The sequence below is a fragment of the Halichoeres trimaculatus genome, unplaced genomic scaffold (assembly GCF_033239565.1).
Source record: "Halichoeres trimaculatus isolate MK-OKI-2021-1 unplaced genomic scaffold, fHalTri1.1 fHalTri1_scaffold_21, whole genome shotgun sequence".
In the NCBI taxonomy this organism is placed as follows: Eukaryota; Metazoa; Chordata; class Actinopteri; order Labriformes; family Labridae; genus Halichoeres; species Halichoeres trimaculatus.
In genome coordinates, this window is record NW_027437199.1 from 16,155,129 (window position 1) to 16,173,468 (window position 18,340).

The 18,340-nt window shown below is 40.0% G+C and overlaps 1 protein-coding gene across 3 annotated transcripts in view; it reads left to right on the top strand.

The window, feature by feature from the left end:
• LOC141810446 (kinesin-like protein KIF21A) overlaps positions 1-18,340 on the top strand; it is a 40,223-nt gene that overhangs the window by 14,021 nt on the left and 7,862 nt on the right. For 2 of the 3 annotated variants that reach the window (XM_074698000.1, XM_074698002.1), the window contains exons 2-25: positions 1,570-1,792; positions 4,411-4,593; positions 4,975-5,124; positions 6,699-6,833; positions 6,917-7,081; positions 7,459-7,574; positions 8,446-8,641; positions 8,732-8,921; positions 9,342-9,405; positions 10,060-10,260; positions 10,834-10,881; positions 11,531-11,591; positions 13,678-13,789; positions 13,901-14,089; positions 14,237-14,436; positions 14,524-14,631; positions 14,751-14,819; positions 14,905-15,050; positions 15,130-15,274; positions 15,411-15,605; positions 16,551-16,652; positions 16,872-17,037; positions 17,304-17,324; positions 18,147-18,204. In XM_074698000.1, coding sequence (XP_074554101.1) covers positions 1,570-1,792; positions 4,411-4,593; positions 4,975-5,124; positions 6,699-6,833; positions 6,917-7,081; positions 7,459-7,574; positions 8,446-8,641; positions 8,732-8,921; positions 9,342-9,405; positions 10,060-10,260; positions 10,834-10,881; positions 11,531-11,591; positions 13,678-13,789; positions 13,901-14,089; positions 14,237-14,436; positions 14,524-14,631; positions 14,751-14,819; positions 14,905-15,050; positions 15,130-15,274; positions 15,411-15,605; positions 16,551-16,652; positions 16,872-17,037; positions 17,304-17,324; positions 18,147-18,204 — 3,243 coding nt within the window. The remainder of the gene's footprint in view (positions 1-1,569; positions 1,793-4,410; positions 4,594-4,974; positions 5,125-6,698; positions 6,834-6,916; positions 7,082-7,458; positions 7,575-8,445; positions 8,642-8,731; positions 8,922-9,341; positions 9,406-10,059; positions 10,261-10,833; positions 10,882-11,530; positions 11,592-13,677; positions 13,790-13,900; positions 14,090-14,236; positions 14,437-14,523; positions 14,632-14,750; positions 14,820-14,904; positions 15,051-15,129; positions 15,275-15,410; positions 15,606-16,550; positions 16,653-16,871; positions 17,038-17,303; positions 17,325-18,146; positions 18,205-18,340) is intronic. The other variant, XM_074698001.1, reaches the window with a different exon arrangement.

Here is an 18,340-nt window from a genome sequence, read left to right on the forward strand (position 1 = left end):
CGATGACAGGCAGGGGTGCATCATGGGAGGAAATGATGTAACGACAGTGTATTTATTTGCAGAAAAGCAAACAGAGTGATTCCTTAATGAAATCCAGGGTGGGACTGTTTACCCAGAGCTCCTTGCTTTACTCTGGCTTGGGCTCTGGCTCTGACCTGAACAGTGAGTGCTCTGTACTGTGTGTGGTGCCTGCTGGAGAGTGTGCTGGTACTGCGCGGTCTTTCATACACACAGCTGAACAGAAGTAGCACACTTCTTCCTGTGGCTCAGTAAAAAATGACTCCACAGCAGCCACAGTTTTTGTCACAAACTTTCTTGTTTAATAATAAAATATATGAAAAATAGTTTTAGTCTGGATTAAGATGCACTCAGAAAACCTGTTTTTTTCCTCTTCTAATTCTTTTCTTTAATTCTATGATTGTTGAAGATTCTTTCTTTTGAGCCATGCTTACTGTGAAGCTAATTATTTTGAAATATATTTTATGTCTTAACTTGATAACATGGGTTTTGTTGTACTGAATAAGTCAGTATGCCATAGACTTCGGTGCTTTCTTTCTATTTTTGGATCAGTTGGTCTAAAACCATTTTAAATTTCATTTTTAAAGGGTAGTTTAGTGCCAAAATCATATGCATAATAAGGGTTGTTTTTTTTTGTTTGTTTTTTTTTTCAAAATATCAGATTTTAATGAGAAACACTGGTTACACCAGTTGGCATCTACGATAACGCTGACTGTCCACATCTTTCACCCTTTAACTTTGGAAAGTTTGGTTTCATAAGGATTTAATAAGCATTGCATTTTATGAGTATACATCCACAAAAAAGTGTTTTTATCAACTTTGTTTCTACTGATAGACATTAAATGTTTAAAAGTGACTGGGATTCAGACATATATGTATTGTGTGATGTCTGTGTGTGAATTTTAGAAAATACCAACATGCTTACATGCCACACTTAAAGCTATGGTCTATGATCTCAGCCTTTTCCTGGAAACGTTTTCGTTTTCTTCCCTTCGCTGTGGAGGGTAACAGTAACAGCTGCCTGGTTTTGGTCTTCTCTGGCTCCATGACGCTTCGGTAGCTGAGCAGCTAGCTGACGTGAGAGGGGTAGTGGGGAAGGACGAGGCGGGACCATGAGCAGGATGGTGCGGAGCAAGGGAGACAGGGGATTGGATGGACTCACAGACAAACCCGAAATGAGGGGAACGGCGGCTCGGATCAGTCAATTATTATGATATTTTGAAGCTGATGTACTGAATGGATTTTTTTCATTCTTTTTGCTTTTTATATTGCATAGATTGGACCATGGGACCATAATGGCCTTGTAAATGGTGTTATTAATAATTACCCAGCTTACAAACTGTAGACCATGGCTAAGGAGGATGGTCAATTTTATGCATGATAAATGCTCAACGTATTCACAATACAACTGAATTAATCTATCTATTTTCATGGTGCTGTTTACTTAGCATCAGATTTTCAATATGTTTTGCATTCCTAATGTCTGTGGATGTTCATGGCCAGCTCATTACAGTAAAAAAATCTCACTATGTGCGTCTTTGTGTCTTCCAGGATCCGTCCTCAGCTGGCCAAAGAGAAGATCGAGGGCTGCCACATCTGTACGTATGTGATGCCAGGGGAGCCCCAAGTAGTGCTGGGTAAGGATAAGGCCTTCACCTACGACCATGTCTTCGACATGGACAGCCAGCAGGATGCTATCTACACCCACTGCACGGAGAGACTGATCGAGGGTTGCTTTGAGGGATACAACGCCACAATCTTTGCTTACGGCCAGGTTGGTGCACAGGCTTTTTACTCAGATTAAACTTATTCAGTAGCATGATACATCTACTCTGTATGACTTAAAGTTGCTTAAGGGTATGGAGCTATTTCCAACATCCAAAGATTTATGGTAGCATGTGATATGAAGCTGATATCATTTCATATAACCAGACAAGAAGCCAAACAGGGAGTGAGAGGGGCCTTCCAGCTGCTCAGGATCTGTCAATACAGTATCAGCTGGCATGTCCCAACCTGCTCCAATCATGCAGCTTTACGAATATTAGCTGTGATAGAGCTGCCCGAGGGGGATAGATAGAAAAGGGAGTTCATTACCCAATCAGAACAGAGTGTGAACAGATTGCTTTACCTCATACCAGTCAAAACATTACTGAGAGACATGAAGCAGATTTAACGTCAGTCTGCTTCCTGAAAGCTGTGTGATGAGTAGGAGTAACCAGGCTTTTGGGAAAAAGAATTAATCTTACCTTTTTTTTAATTTTTCGTTTTATAGTCTTTACTCTTGAGAAAAAATAATAATTCAACATTTTTAATGTATGGCTGAACCAAAGGAGTTAAAGTTGTCATGTAAACCTATTAAGTAATGTTAAGTGCTGAAAGTGAGATTTTAGACTTTAAGTTTATTTTCATTTAAACAGGAACAATTAGGGATGGGTACCTTTCACATTTGAAAAAGTACAGTACCATTGCCCAGTACCTGGCAATCGGCATTGGTACTCAACGGTACCAGTTTTCGGTACTTTTTTGTGTTTATGTGGCAAAAGATATACATTTTTTAAATAATCAAATTTTTTTTTTTTTTTTCTAATTTAACATATGTATTCTTCAATAGATAACATTCCAATGCTGTGTTTATGTCCAGCATGGAAAATCACCTACTCTTCCACTCCCTCGCAGTCACAAGGATGTGTTTAGGTACCTAAACATGGTACCTTCTGGTTTTACGTGAATCGATATCTGGTACTTTTGACAGAATTTGGTCAGTACCTATGAAAGTACCTAATTTGGTACCCATTCCTAAGGACAATACATATCATTGGTACCGTTGAGTACTGATACCGATTGTCAAGTACAGGGTATCGGTACCACATTGTTTCAAATGTGAAAGGTACCCATCCCTAGCAACAAGTTGAACAGTAAGCCTTTATGGCCAGTAGGCGGGAGGAGCAAATACAAAGAGAAAAAACGTGTCCTTAAAAACACAAAAGGACAGAAAATAAAAAAGAAAAGCAAGAGCAATAAAAAAGTAAAGTAGATCATGAAACATACAGGCCAAGGGTCAGGGTACCATACGTTTTTTTACTGGTGTTAAATGCTAAAATTAGAAACTGAAGTGTTAAAGTGTTAGGTGTGTAGTTTTATTGCAGGTTGGCCAATTACGCGGTAAATATAAATTGCTATTTTAAATGTACAATACTCAATACATATTACATTAATTAAATATTATCAATGGCAATTTTATAACACTGGCAGTACCCATTTTTAAGAATGTAAAGTGTGTCTTGCCTTGCCTGCAGCCCTAATACCTAAAAAGTAAATGAAGATATAATAAATAGTGAAAAAGGAGTAGTAGTAATGATAATGAGCAGTGATGTTTATGTATGTACTCAGTAGAAATTCCAGATGCTACCCCAACAGTTAGCTAACATTAAACAAATATACAAGTTTAGGCATGGTTGTGGCAACAGTGTTCTTCTTCCAGTAGCCAAGTTTTAAGATGTTTTGTAAAAGAGGTCAGAGTCGGAGTTCACATTTTGGGTTTGGTATTAAATTCCAGGTGTGAGAGACACAAACAGAAAAAGTGGCTTGACTAAAGGCACTCTTTCTAAAAGGAAATAGACTTTGTTCAATAATATTTCAAGATTTCGGCTTTCTGATAGCAGGAAATGTTTTCTTTCTTCCAAATCTTCAGGGTAAGATAGCACACCCCTCACCAAAGCAGACAGCCCACTTCCCAGAGAGTGTGTTTTCACTGTCTGTCCATGCAGCCCTTCTCTTTAGTAGTACTACAGCAGTTAAGCTTTCCCTTCACTCCTCTGTCTGTTCATTATTCTCTCCTCACATTGTTCCTGCAGCCCTTGTGTCCCTGTCAAAGGGCCTTTCACAGAGCGCAGTTGAGGCCACACAAACATCTCCAAGCTCCCACAGGCACAAAATAATGTGTGTGTGTTTATGTGCACAAAATGACCGGGCAGGTGCAGCCTTGAAGAATAAAATAACCAACACATGCTTTTGTGTTTTGCATAAACACATTTTGAGAAGAGATCCCATGATGCATCCCTTCACAGAAACACACGCTCCTGTCAGGGTTTCTTCCACAGAGTTTCAGAGGGGAGGAGAAGGGTGACGCGATTTTGAGCTCAATGTTGCATTCCTCTTTTTGTCACCATGGTGATCACCCTTTTCTCCGTAAGCCCGCCTACGTTAGAGAAACTTCTCAGAACTGTTTTCCAATCTTTGATTCAGCTGAATGTTTGAGTGATACAGATAGGAAATCGGATATTTGCGTTAACATATATGGGTGAAATTATTAGAAAGACACTGGATAAGAGAGGAGTGAGCTTCTCTTATGTGAGATAAAGTAACTTATGGCGTCTTATCTCTCATATCCAGACAGGCTCGGGGAAGACCTACACCATGGGAACCGGTTTTGATGTCAACATTGGAGAAGATGAGCTTGGTATCATTCCTCGGGCTGTCAACCACCTGTTCAGAGGGATTGAGGAGCGCAAACAGGCTGCCACTGAGCAGGGCAAGCCGGTTCCTGAGTTCAAGATCAACGCGCAGTTCCTGGAGGTGCAGAAAACATCCACAGTCAGACCAAATCAAGTTGACATGTCAGGATGTGAACCCAGAAACTTATGTTTTCCTCCCCAATTACGGTGCATTTATCAGCATGGAGCCTAAACTGAAAACATCCAGTCCACTTAAGATCCATTAGTTAGATGTAGCTAGAACTTGCTGACAGCAAGAGGTCAGAGGTCAGAAGGGGGTGTAGCAATTTAGAGTTGTTAAAACAACCAGATGACCCTTCAGTCATTGAATAGTCATTAGTCAGTCTTTGTGGTCGGCTCATGGCTGTTTTTTAAAACGAAAAACAATCTTTTGTCTACTCATGCTATAAATATGCAAGTTTAATAGTCTGTCCTGTCTTTATTTACCTTCCTTCACCACCAGTTGTACAATGAAGAAGTGCTGGACTTGTTCGACTCAACACGAGACATTGAAGCCAGGAAGCAGAAATCCAACATCAAAATCCACGAGGATGCAAATGGAGGCATCTACACCGTGGGGGTCACTACTCGCACCGTGACATCTGCAGCAGAGGTCAGTTTATGTCCCCGCTAGGATATCTGTGTTAATACCATAGACCTGTCTGTTACTACCTGCTACTGCGGTAGGGCTGAACGATTTTGGAAAATAATCTAATTCCGATTTTTTTGGACCAATATTGCAATTGTGATTTAGCATGCGTTTTTTGGGGAGCGATGTTTATCTTCTACATTTTTCACTGAACACAAGCAATAAACCATTCTTAAGTACAACCAACACGACAAAGGAAACTGTAACATATAAACAATTCTTTCCTGTAGGTCAGTCCTGTGTGTTATCATAAAATGAGATGAATTGATGCATGAAAAATAATATATCTTTATTTAACTATTCACAGCAGAATATTGACCGATTGATTTAACTTCAAGCCTTCTAGACGTGTAATATTATTATCATTAATGACCTTAAATAAAATCAGAGAAAGGAACAGAGCTCTACAGAACAGGCCTGGTATGAACAATAATATGAAAATTAAATATGAATCTCACACAAAATAAAATGAAGAAATGCGAATAAGACCAAATCTCTGGCACAACCATTGAAATATGTCAAGATGTGAAGTTCACTATTTTATAAAATGAAAAAGAAACACTGTGTGAACATAAATATCACATAAAAATCTCACTGATCTCTCATCCATGACAAAACACAAACTAAAGTGCAGAAATATAAATTAAAAACAAATTTTTGGGTCAACCACTGAAATATGTAAACGTGTGGATTGCACATTTGAAACACATTTAAAGACTTTTTTTTAGATTACAGCCTTCTACTGCAGCCATACAGGAAGTGATGTGCGCCCGTCAGTCACATGAGCTGAGCTGTGCCTCTGATTGGATGAACTTGCAATCTTAATATCTCCTAAACTACCAAGTTAGAAAAAAATTCACCTTCCTGTACAGTTTGTGTGGATAGTGAAATTAGTGATTCAGACAGGAGACGTTTTTTGAACCAGGCTGTAAATAGCTTAATTCCTGCTTTGAAAATAGCATTTTTTGGCTTGGTGTGTGTGTGACTTCCGGTACTTCTGGATCCAGCCTCAAGTGGGCACTCGAGAAACAGCAGATTTTAGCACTTCCACATTGTCTCATATTCTTAGACCAGAGGTTGCCGTTGGTTGTTACACTACAGTAAATAGTTGCCGCTTTGTCTGTTTCTGTTTATTCCACTGCTTATGTAGTTTTTGGTATTTCTCACACAGCCTTTACTGGTCTCGGCACAACTAAATTCTTCTTCTTTTTTAAACAACAGTCCCTGCATTTTATTTTGAAATAAGCAGTTTTCCGTTTAATTTCATCCAAACCAAAATCTTTAATAGTAATAAAAAAAGAAGTCACATTTTCCCTGATTTTCTTTTCTCTAAAACCAAAGAAAGATCTCTAAGAAAAAAACTCCTCAAAAATGTTATTTATGAAATTGGTTGAGTGTCCCTCTGTATCTAACTGTTTTTAAATGTGTTTTGATCAGATGATGTGACCCTCATGAGATGCCTGAGAAGTTTTGATGTGCTCATTTTGTTGATGTTTCTTAATTTTTCCTTCTCCTTCCCTTCACCTGCCCTCTAACAGATGATCCAGTGTCTGAAGCTTGGCGCTCTGTCTCGTACCACCGCCAGCACTCAGATGAACGTACAGAGTTCACGCTCCCACGCCATCTTCACCATCCATCTATGCCAAGTTCGAGTGTGCTCCACTGATGACAATGTAAGTGCTCTGACACAGCACCAGCTTTCCCTGTGACGTTTTCCACGTCCTTGTTTTGATTTTTGTTGTAATTTATCTTTCAGGATAATGAGACAGATAATCGTCTAGCAAACAACACAGAGATCAACGAGTTTGAGACACTCACAGCTAAGTTTCACTTTGTGGACCTGGCTGGGTCTGAAAGACTGAAGAGAACTGGAGCAACAGGAGACAGAGCTAAAGAGGGGATCTCCATCAACTGTGGGCTGGTGAGAAAACAAAGAGCTATCACAAATAGCATAAGAGATTTTGTTTAATACGGAAGATGAGAAGAAAAAGTATGCAGTCAGTTGTGTTAACACATTAACTGCTTCTTTTCTTTAAAATTTCTTGTTTTAACAATTATAATGGTTTGGAAACAGAGCCCTCTGGTGGCCAGATCGGGAAAAGCAAACTGTAGTCTGTGACAAAAACTAACAAGCACTGTTTTCTATAAAATCAGTTTCTCCAAATCCTACATAGCCCTAGATGTAAAAGAAATATAAATGTATAACACCTTCAAATTATCATAGATTTTATTTATAACCCATTTCACATTTGATACAAATCTCAATGTGTTTCTTGTTTCTCTTCTGTTTTAACTCAGCTTGCTCTGGGGAACGTCATCAGTGCCCTGGGAGACAGGAGTAAGCGCTCCACCCACGTGCCTTACAGAGACTCCAAACTCACCAGACTGCTGCAGGATTCCCTGGGTGGCAACAGGTTTGTGGAGGCTGAATCCCCCCAAACACATATTTATATGTCACTAAACCTAATAGAATGGACCAACACCTTGATTTGATTCTTTCAAGTTTTGGAAGTTAACAAAAAATCTCTCCAACCCCCTCTTCCTTTGGTGAGAATTTACAGATGAGAATTTTGTCTGCTAGGTGAACAGTCTGAAAAATCCTCAACTTTCTGTCAGTTAAGCAAAGTTATTGAATAAATTAACTCAATAGAATGTTTGTTCATCAACAACTTTGTGTTACCAAAAAAGTTGATCCACCAGTTCACTTCAAATGTCCTAATGGCACATACCCCCACCCCAGTAAAGATGTCAAAGTTATGTGATATTATGTCATTGACATTATGATGTTATGTCCTATACTAAAGCCTTGTAAAGCAAAAAACCACAAGAAATTAAAAGTAAACAGAAACTAACTGATGTTAGAGCTTAGAGGTCTATGTACAGAGGATTTTTGTGAATCTGTGCTCAATTACTCCTCCTTACAGAAGTAAATGACACAATGTTTGTGCCTTGTTCGTTGAATTTCAAGTGGCTAAATTACAATTTCAAAGCAAAGAAATTCAATTTCAAAGCATTAAACTGGATTTCAGATCATGCTTTTCAAATTCAGTATTATAATCCAATTTCAGTACTTAGTGGCACAGATCTTTTGCAACGTTTGCTGTTAGTTTAATACTATTTAGCAACTTTAGCAGTCACTCAAAGCGTTCATGACACAATCACATGACCCAGTAGTGATACTGCATCTATGTTTAAGTAGAGCGGCATATATGTTGCTAGGAAAGACTCTGAACTATAATTGTAAAACCAGCTCTATCCAACTGATTTTTTTCTTTTTTTCCTCAGTCAAACGATGATGATAGCCTGTATCAGCCCATCAGACCAGGACTTCATGGAAACCTTGAACACTCTGAAGTACGCCAACAGAGCACGAAACATCAAGAACAAGGTGATGGTGAACCAAGATAGAGCCAGTCAGCAGATCAGTGCCCTGAGGACAGAGATAGCAAGACTGCAGATGGAGCTTATGGAATACAAAACGGTAAGAGGTCAAATGTGAAGAAGCAAATATAGAAATCACCTGAAGGAAATGTGCTTTACTAAAATGGTGCTTTCCCTGTCTGATACCTAGGGAAAGCGTTTGGTGGGAGAGGATGGCATGGAGGGCATCAATGATCTGGTCCATGAGAACTCAATGCTGCAGACTGAGAACAACAACCTGAGGGTGAGGGTGAAGGCCATGCAGGAAACCATCGATGCCCAGAGAGCAAGACTGACACAGATCCTCAGCGACCAGGCCAACCAGGCGCTGGCTAAAACAGGTGGGTCAAAGCTATTTGGTGTATTTTGGAACCAAAAGTGAAAAATTATAGATTATTGTGTTATGCTCTCCTCTTGCAAGCTAATAGTAGAGGTTTTGAACAAATTGTGTTTTGGAGCAACTTATTTTAAATTTTACTTGAGCAATGTTTTGACTTTGTGTAAATAAAACATCAGATATTCTTTTTTGATGTGTAAAGTCCTCAGCAGTTGTCATGGAAATATGCTAACACACACCAGCTGCTGGTTTTAAGAGGTTTTTATGCTGCTTTATTGCTTTTTTTGTCTAGATACAGCCAATCCTGATAGCAATGTTGATGTATATGTGTTTTCTCAAACATGTTACACCCTAAAAGTCTCCCTTTCTTCTGATTGGTCACTATAAATTCATGTTAAAGCTAAAGTGACGCCTCTGCTTCTAGGTGAAGGCAATGAAGAGATCGGAAACATGATTCAAAACTACATCAAAGAAATTGAGGAGTTAAGGTATGTTGACTTCATTCTTTATTTACAGTATCTGAATCAAATAATTATTTCATTGTTGATTACTGAATTATAGACTGCTGGATTAACTTTTCCACTTGTTTTAACCAAGGAGGTTATGTTTTTGGGGGAGTTTGTCCGATTGTCTGTGAATGACATAACTCAAAAAGTAACAAACAGATCTTGATGAAATTTTCAGGGAATGTTCAAAATGGGATAAGGAAGAAGTGATTAAACTTTGGAGGTGATCTGGATCACTGTCTGGATCCAGGACTTTTTAAAAGGATTCTTTATCATTGTTAGATAGGGCTGTTTTCACCATATGTGTATATAACTCCTCGATAAATGGTCGGATATCTGACAGATGTAGAAGTACAATCCAGATCCTGGCAATGTTCTGGATACTAAGATCCAGAATATGAAATATGTACTGGGTCATCATAATTTTCAACACTGTCAGGTAACAAATTATGGTACAAACCTGCAACTAACACCAAATTGTAGCAGACAGTCTGCTGAAAGTATAACTTTAAGTAGGACTAAAGTGTTGGTGACAGTCACAATATGCTTGGTGGAGGTCTGTGCCCTCTAGTTTGCAAGTGTGATACTTCCCGAGTGGCACATTCAAACTTGTCTGTGACTTTTCTTCTCTCCTAGAGCAAAACTTCTTGAAAGTGAGGCTGTGAGTGAGAATCTTAGGAAGAATTTGTCTCGGGCTTCTACTCGGTCATCTTTGTTCGGAGGCCCTGGTTCCCTCTCCGCCCTCCTTGCCCCAGAGAAGGAAGCAAATGAAGTGATTGAGATGGCCAAGAAAGATCTTGAGAAGCTCAAGAAGAAGGAGAAAAAGAAGAAGAAGAGGTAAAGTGGAGCAATTTTTTACACTAAATAGACCGCTTTTAGCTGATTGCATTGTTTTTAAAATCAAGGGGATATTATTGCGCAATTCCCAGAGGGATGAATAAGATTGACTATAAATATGTTGATGCTTGTTAACATACAAGAGGCTGTGACCTTTTTAGGAAGGCTGAGGTCTTTTTTCCTTTGAAGTTTGCATCTCAATGATAATGCTATCTGATGCTAATAATTAGCAGCATTCTACATTTTATCCTTCATTTAAGTGTTTATGTTTGAGCATTTTGATTTCTAAACATGCACAAGTGAAATTATCATCTGCACATTAGAAGTAAGGAAACCATTTTTTAATTGAGAGTTCATGGAGAGATTTTTAGGGGTACTCTTCCTCATCTGCATCTCCAAAAGTGGGATCACCATTTGAACTTGTTTTTGTGAGTCTCCTCACTCACTTATTTCTACTTTCTCACTCTTTGTTTTTCACCCTATCTTGTAATATTATCCTTACTTCTCCTTCCTCTCCCCTTCCTTCCACACCTCACCATTTTCACCCTCATCCGTCCACTTTTCTTTGTGAAGACTAAGGCGGTATGAAGAGAGTCACCATCCGGAGGGTGAACACACAAGGTTTGCTCACGCCCCTATCCAGGATTGGGTCAGATCTGAATCAGTTTCAATTACCAGCAGTGCAAATCAATCCTAGAATGCACCAAGTAATTGAAAGGAAGTCGATTGATTGTTGGCCTGGCTCCAAACTCACATCTCTTTTTCTAAGCTCATCAACTACTCGTTTAACATCTTCTGCTCCTACAGGCGGTTAACACTTTCAACTATTTCTTAACTCCTTAATCCTCTGTGTCTTATTTCCTCTGGGCTGCACACAGCAAGATTTTGATCACTTCCTATCATAAGTAGTAACTATGAGAAAATAAAACTCCAGTTTTGATGTTAAAATATTTTAAAGGTAAGTCAAACATGGTCAAAAAATCTTTCTAGTGTGTCAACCCTTCTCTTTAGAAAGAAATCAGATTGTGACGATAACAGTTTTCTTGTGATAAATGAGTCTCTCCTAGTCTATCACTTACCCGCTCACCACAGATCACACTGAAACCATTCATCATCAATACTGATTTCACATCCCCTCATGATCTAATCAAAATGACATTTGCATGCTCACTTAATTCAACATTTAAATTCAGCTCTTCCCAAACTGACCAACAGAATGAGGCCACATCATTGTAATCAGCCCGCTGCTAACGCCCCTTTCCTTTTCCAGTGCTGTTAAGGAGGAACTTCCAGACAACGAGCAGGAGCGGGGCAATGATGATGCAGACATGGTAAGCAATCATTAAGGCCCAGGCTCTCTTGAAACATGAGTGATTATCATTCTCCCATTCTTTAAACCCCAAGTTGTGTGCCTTCAACTTGAACTATACGTGAGTGCATCTAGCCACAAAATTCAGCCATGGCGAAAAATGTATGAATGCGTTGTTTTTGTAACCGTAACCTAGGTGAGAAAAACAAGCCCCTCCCACTACTTTGAGCTACAGGTTTAAGTATATTTTTTTGCATAACTTTCATGCTAAGACCAACAAAAAAAAGTCTCTTGCGACCACAGTGACTTCCAAACCGAGTTTTGGGGAAAATTGACTTGAATGGTGGATTTTGACAATTTAAATAAACAGGGTATGTGTTTCTATCAAGCTCCACCCCCCTTTTTTGTGAGGATCATCTTCAAACTAAATAAATGAAACTAGACACTTTAACAATAAAAAGTTGCCAAAGTTGATTTTTTTCCACAACATTCAAATCTTAATAACTCTTATGTACAATGTTGGATCTGGACCACAATACACAACCATATTCAGTGGCACAACTTGAGTGCATGTATGTGCTTTTTTTTTTTTACCTTAAACTACACTCCCTACTGTTAAAAGGACATTATGGCGCGAAGTCAAACTCTGATGTCTCGCCGTGACCCAGGAAGTCATTACAGCTCTTAATATAAGGTCCAATCTGCTCCAAATTTCATATACATCATCAAGGTCCAGGTCCACCATAGACTGTAAAAAAAATGGGTGGCATCTTGCTCGGCTTGAAGTGAGGTCTCCACAAAAACTGCTCCCCCTGGTGGCTGGCTGCAGTATAGGTAAAAAAAATCCAACTCTCCATTCATTCCAGATGGGCTGTGGTCAAACTGTAAAAAATAAATACACCTTGTAGAAATGTTTCTCACGTTGATTGTTGTGGTGATTTGAAGATGCTATTTGGCTGTTATGTATTCTAGTCATCTTTTTTTCTGGGTAGTTTCATTTCATTAGTTATCCGAGGCTAAAAACAAGGCTTTCATAACGTTTGACGATGATTGACAGCTGCCGTTCTCGTGTATTTTGTTCCAGGATCGTAAAATATATCAGGAGGTTAAGTCAAGAAGTGATTAGACTCTCGAAAGAAAAGAAAAAATGTTTTTTTTGTTACCCGGCTCCACTCAGATTGTCCCGGAATCCCTCACAGTCTCTACTGCACAGACTCTGGCTGCGCAGCTGCTTTAATGGCGGTGCCAGTGATGGTGGTATTTTGGCTTCAAAACCGTACAATGATAAATGGCGGAGCCACACTTTCCACTCTATATACAGTCTATGGTTAATACATATATAAGCTCTACTCTCTGCTTTTGCAATACCACCACCTTCTGGACTTGCATGGTAGTATCTTTCATATACATAATCCGATCTGTTCCATATTTAATACACGTCATCACAGTCCCACTCTGAACTCATATCACATGCAGGTGATACAAATAAAACCACCTAATGGCAGACAAGATGAGTGATATTTACTCCCAAAAACACTTCCAAACACTCAAATTCAAATCAGCCACATGCTTTAATGATTCCTCAACCACATTACTGGAGGTGATAAATATATCAAAGTCACAGACAAACTTAGTGGTCAAAAGCAGAACTGCAGTGTACTTAATGTTTTAAAGTAACTGTGTATGTTTGCTGTATGGGCCAGACCTCATCTGCACACATGGCTTTTTGCTGAGGCAGATCTTGCCGCACATGCAACCGTGGCAACATGCCCAAAAGAACAGATGGGACATGAGAGCCTGCTTATTGCTGCTTGTGGTTTTAATTGAGATTTCTATTTAAAGACTCTGTGAGTACATTTTATTTGGCATAGATAAGAGTGACACCCTTGGCTGAAGTTGGTAGTGTTTCACTGATTAAAGACACCTATCAGCCACTGTCAGAGAGACGTGACTTTTGCCAAGCATGTGTTTCTTTGAAAGCAAATGATGGAGATTGGATCATCTTTTCACACTACTGTGCGTTGTTCAAGACATCTTTTTCCCTCACAGCGCCTTTACATAATTATTGGTGTGTGTCTTTAACATCCATTCCTCACATTTGTTGTCAGGAGGGCAGCGATCGTGAGGAGGGCGAGGATGCAGACGGAGAGGAGGAGGACTTTGACATGGCTGAAGATGAAACATCTGATGAGTCAGACTCAGAGGAATCGGAGGAGAAAGGTGAAGTAGCAAAGCAGGCCTCTTGTTTGTTTTATAGATGGAATAGACACCTGGAATCGTGCGGTGACAAAGTGTTGGGAAATGAGGTTTTAATGGTGTGTATTTATACAGATAATGTCCAAGCTGACCTGGCAAACATCACTTGTGAGATTGCAATCAAGCAGAAGCTGATCGACGAGCTGGAGAACAGCCAGCGACGCCTGCATACCCTCAAACAGCAGTACGAACAGAAGCTCATGATGCTGCAGAACAAGATCAAAGATACACAGCTGGAGAGGGACAAGGTGCTGCATAATATGGGTAAAACACACATGAACGCAAACACTGAAACACAGTCATTGTCAGAAAATACCTGGATACCAATCTAACGAAAATTCTTATAACAAATAATTTAAAGAAAGAGATTAAGAATAAAGGCTAATCTTTCTTTTTCTTGTTCATTTGCAGGTTCAGTGGAGTCAGGCACCGAGGAGAAAGCCAAGAAAATCAAAGCTGAATATGAGAGGAAGCTGAGCTCTATGAACAAAGAGCTTCACAAGCTCCAGTCAGCTCAGAAGGAGCACGCTCGCCTGCTGAAGAATCAGTCACAGTACGAGAAACAGCTCAAGAAACTACAGCTGGACGTGACTGAGATGAAGAAGACGAAGGTAGAGGATTGAACCATGCATTTTATAAACTATTTTTTTTAAACATTATGCTTGTTCCCTCATGTTGTGCTGTTTTTTTTCCACTAGGTGGCACTGATGCGTCAAATGAAAGACCAGCAGGAGAGAAACAGAGCCACGGAGTGCAGAAGGAACAGGGAGATTGCTTCTCTGAAGAAAGACCAACGCAGGGCAGAGGTTAGAGACTGATCTACAAACAGAGAGCTTTGATTTTCGAAGAAATCATAGTTTATTAAGATAAATCAGGATTTATTAAGGAATGGTAGAGTTCATTGATTTCTGGTTTCTTGAAACAGCACCAGCTGAGGCAAATGGAGGCCCAGAAGAGACAACAGGAGCTGATTCTTCGCAGGAAAAATGAAGAGGTGAGGGCTCATACAGGGATAAGGGCTTAGTATCACTTTTTTTTTTACTCTACTGTTCAAAAATCCTCCTTTTCTTTCTAAAAAGGTCACAGCACTGAGGCGACAGGTCAGGCCCGTGTCTGGGAAGGTGAGTAGGAGGGTTAGCGTACCTGAACCTCATCATGAGCAATCTCAAAGGGCAGCACAAGGAAGGATGAACACCTCTGGAGCAGCGCAGTTCAATGGAGCCAGGTGCTGCGACTGAGCATGGTGGAGTGTGTTTCTGAATGGCTGGATGTTTGTTTTAAATACTAAACAAGTTTTTCAACAGGAGCTCCACTGTGAGGATGGGGACTATCTACCACAGCAGAACAGCGAGGGCTAAATGGCAGTCACTAGAGAGGCGGGTCAGCGACATCATCATGCAGAGGATGACCATCTCAAACATGGAGACAGATATGAACCGGCTACTGAAGGTAACATGTCATCGTACTGAAGATGGTCATGGAGCATAAAGCTGAGAAGAAACAGTATCTATTTTCCTTTTTAATCTTAGGTTGCCCTTCTTTTTAACTTTTTGCCACATCTCCCTTTTCTCTGTCCATCTCAAAGCAACGGGAGGAGCTGACCAGGCGAAAGGAACGCGTGTCCAGAAAGAGGGAAAAGATGGCGGTGGAGGGTGCAGATGCCGACCGCTCTCTGACCTCACTGAATGAGGAGCTGGAGTCTCTCAGCGCCAACATTGACTACATCAACGACAGCATTGCTGATTGCCAAGCAAACATCATGCAGATGGAGGAGGCCAAGGTGAGGTGGTAGAGAACTTCTTAATCTCCTGAGTAAGGTGGTGAAGTTGGTGAAAGAAAAGGTCCAGATTGATTTATGAGGTCTAGGTCTCTATGACAACACCACGCCAGCTGACGAAGTTTAGTAGTGAGAAGAGATAAAACACAGAGATCTGTGTTTTCCTCTGCTGAAAAAGATTTCTGTGATTAATTTTGTAGTGATGGTGGACACAGGAGCCTAACTGTCAGACAGAAAAAGGACAGAAGAGCAGAAGAAAGCTAAACAGAAGTGTGATACAGCCCGAGCTAAAGGCTAATTAGCCTTTACCTATGGCTGTATCACTCTTTAACACAGGGGCTAATCTGTTTGTGATAACGTTCATTCCAACCCACAGTCAGCAGTTATTCTGCAGTGGTCTGTTCAAACTTGAGAGTCTATCAATAAAATGAAGCATGAGGTTACGTTAGCTCTGCTTGGTAGATGACTGGCAGGACATAGCTAACCAGGATTTACTAACGTTACACATTACAGACATGACTTACAGCACCAGGCTGCCAGCTGTGCTAAATATAAACAGCTACTAACAAACTGACAGTGTGTACTTGTCGTCACGTTAGCCTACAGATAGGTCGCAGCTACGGGCTAACATATAGCCGGCTGCTACAACATTTGCTTGATGTCATGTTTCAAACCGTAGCCCTATGTAACTGTGCTGATAAATACCTTACCTCAGCGCATTGTATCCAGTAAAAAGTTGTCTTGAACAAAGAAAATATGTTTCGAAACAAATTAATTTACGACAGCGTGTGGAGACTCCGGGCCAGTAGGTGGCGAGGGAGTGCAACTAAAACAGATCCCCCTCATAGCATCTTTAAAAGTTGAAGTTGAAGTGTGGTGTAATTTTACTAATATGGAGGATACTGTTGGTCAGAGTTATTTATGTTTGTGTTTTTTTCTGGCCCACAGGAGGAGGGAGACACAGTGGATGTTACTGCAGTGATAAGCTCCTGTAATTTATCAGAGGCACGCTTCCTTCTGGACCATTTTGTGACCATGGCCATCAATAAGGTAACGACTACACACCTGATGGCTGAGGGCTACTACATCCTCAGGATGGAATAATTAGAAAGAGTCAACAGTTACCTTATTCAATGTTAGCCCTCACTGCCTTATTTTGTTGGATTAGAGAAGATCAGATTTGATGGCTTCAAGAAATAAAGAAATGGTGGTGAAATGTATTCATGACAGGGCTTTAGTAAACTCTTACCACAACATGTTGACCTACAGGGTCTGCAGGCATCTCAGAAGGATTCCCAGCTGAAGGTGATGGAGGGCAGGTTGAAGCAGACAGAGATCAACAGCGCCACCCAGAACCAGCTGCTGTTCCACATGCTGAAGGAGAAAGCTGAGATCAACCCTGAGCTGGATGCTCTGTTAGGCAGCGCTCTGCAAGGTGGGAGAAACAGACAAACCGATACCTTTCTGAGCATGTCGGCATCTTTTTTACTCATCATTTTTCACCCAGTGGCTACATTTTATATTGGAGGTCTCACTTTCCTCCTGTATTTAAGTTTGTTTTAAGAGAGAACTCATTTCTCTTCTATTGGATCCTCTTAAGAAACAAAAAGTGAGCCTCTAAAATACAGTGTAGCCTCCTTCCCATCTTTTATTGATTCTGATTTTGATTTGTTTTGTTTGTTTGTGTTGTTGTAATATCAGAGTTAGGTTACCTGTCACCAGGTGAGTATGGGATGCATAGCAATGTGGCTGTGTTTGGGACAGAAAGGCAGATGCACTCTAAAAGATTTTCAAAGAATTTTACTTCAGTTCAAGAGATATTTACATATAAATAAATTTTTTAAAAAAAATTCTTTCCCAAATCTTGATTTTTTTGGAGGGGAATCTTCCTTTTTTTTTTTTTTTTTTAGAAAAGACTGTAAAAGTGTAGGTGATGGTTATTGTGAAGTAAATGATAAATCCATGTTGGTGAATTTTTTTTCTTTCAGGCATGAAAAATAACAATGATAATTGGAAGACTTATAAATCTTTTAGTATGCATCATTAGTCCTTCTATTAAAAACTAATTCAGCTGGAGTAACTCTGCCATGAGCATGATGTAAGTTTCCTCTGTAACCCCACCTGCAAGCAAATACCAGTCACCTGGTTATTTAACAGCAGAAATGAGTCGAGCTGCAGTCGGAGTCAACGCTCCAGTTTTTTGTGCATCAGCAGTTTCTCTGTTTGTGTTACTTCCTCTGATGCTTTCCCCAACTAAAGGACAAATATCCATTTAATGTAGCTCCCTGTCGCATTTCACTAATAACTCCCAATTCCCCTGTTGTATTATAAAGTTGCCCTGTTTAAATTCTGACCCTGTTATGATCTGCTGAAGCTGTAATAAGTGTTGTGCAGTAAGTAGTGGATGAATGTTGTCTTCCTGATGCTTTAATGAAATTTGCTGTCAGCAGTTATCCTGTGCAGTCAAGTTGTTATGCTTTTTTGTAAGTGCAGTGATAAATGTTGTTTTCTGCACTAGTTGACTTGAAGTGTTTTACTCTGCAGAGAATGGAGACGACAGCAGTGGTGATGAGTCTCCTCCCAGTCCGGCCACAGAGGGCAGGTAAAAGCTAAAAATGTGTTTAACTCAATGACTGGATTCCACCACAATGACGTGGTGTGTGGGCAGCTGTAGCTGGTACAGTTCAAAGTCTGACAAACAAAAAGGGTTGGGGTTCAATGCCATGTCTGGCAGTCCA